The 1485-nt window shown below is 41.9% G+C and overlaps 1 protein-coding gene across 1 annotated transcript in view; it reads right to left on the reverse strand.

Moving 5' to 3' along the window:
* Positions 1 to 1077: 1077 nt before the first annotated feature.
* The window catches only part of LSMEM1 (leucine rich single-pass membrane protein 1), a 7164-nt gene continuing 6756 nt past the window's right edge, over positions 1078 to 1485 (reverse strand). The window contains exon 3 of the mRNA XM_007944189.2: positions 1078 to 1208. Coding sequence (XP_007942380.1) covers positions 1078 to 1208 — 131 coding nt within the window. The remainder of the gene's footprint in view (positions 1209 to 1485) is intronic.

A 1485-nucleotide genomic window follows, 5' to 3' on the forward strand; every position in this document is an offset into this window, starting at 1 on the left:
TGTAAGAAAACAAGTCAGGTTCCAAATATTCCTAATTACTGCTTTAGTTGACTAAAGGCCACAGATCTATCTATTTCTTCTGGATTAATCAGCAAGACATGAAAGGACTTATTTTCATGAGAAGCAAAGTAAATTAAGTTTATATAATTATACATCAAAATAAAACACACACAACACAGAACAGTTGGGCCACCCATCCTTCAAGACCTTGTCCAACATCTATTCCTCCCTGAGATCCTTCCTTATCCCCATGCCCACTCTACCCCACAACCCAGAATTGATTCTCCTCTGAAATCCTCCTAGAGCGATTTCTAGGCTTCTCTCTTACAACATTTATCATTTTTTATCTTCTACTTTATTTATATACATCCCCTTTGTCCCCCACTTGAATGTAAGCTCCTCTAAAGTAGGCTGGTTTGCCCAGAGTAGCAGCTCAACAAACACTAGTTGAAAGAGCTAAGCTTTCTCTTTGACCCTCCACCATACACATACCTACTACACACATGCTTTCATAGCAACCACCAGACAACAACTAGCTCTAAAGTCCACCCAGCCCCATCCTGGGGGAATTATGAGTCAAAGACCAAACAGCTGAACAGAATCCTTTTTATTGAAGAAAATAGTCATCTGTTTCCCTTCAACACAATTTAATTAAGTAAAACTCATTTTTGCAGGAATTTGCAAACATGCACAAGGCATCATGAATCTGATCAGCACAATGAAGTTGTTCTAATAGCAAAAGTTCTTCTGAAGAGAAGTTACACATATGAGCTGAACTTTCTTGCTTACTATCAATTCTCCTCCATGCCAGCCACCCTTAACCCCTTTAAAGCTGAAGGACACTACCTTTAAACAAGGCTAGGACAAGTTTGCCCCTTTCTGACTGCTATTCCCAAACCCCCATGCCTTGGAGTAACTCCCATCCTTGCAGCCGAAAGAAGGTCCCAAAGCTGGGTTCTCTATCCAGATAATCTGTTGCCTGAGCAAATGTACTTTCTCAGTTATTAACTCTGTCAGCTCCCAGTAACAAGAGGAGAAACTTCAAGTGTTCACAGTTGCTCTTGGAAGACAATTTCACTAGTTCTGTTCAGATCCCAGTTGGTTAAGGCGCTTTATGATCATGCTGTTGATTTTCTTAAGATCATCTATGTCCTTTCCCTCAGCGGCCAATCTTCTTGACATATCGTCCATCTTGTTTCCAGTTTGAACTTCAAAATAGAAAACAGACTAAGTTACAGTTATTTCCAGTGTGTTCTGTCAGGATTCTTCAGAGCCCTGCACTGGTGCTCAGCTGAATGCTGAAAGACACTACAGGCAAATCCCTGGGCCGATATCCCACACAGCCCAGAAGCCCAGGAGAGAAATTGCTGAAGACTGAAGTTACCTACCAAGTGGATAACTTTTACCACCTCTCGGTGCCAATCAAGACTACCTTTGGCCACTCCACGCTGATTGTGGAGGAGAAAGACATGGCTGTGAGCAACG

Source organism: Orycteropus afer, unplaced genomic scaffold (genome assembly GCF_000298275.1).
Source record: "Orycteropus afer afer isolate SDZICR_OR568_19922 unplaced genomic scaffold, OryAfe1.0 scaffold00007, whole genome shotgun sequence".
NCBI lineage: Eukaryota > Metazoa > Chordata > Mammalia > Tubulidentata > Orycteropodidae > Orycteropus > Orycteropus afer.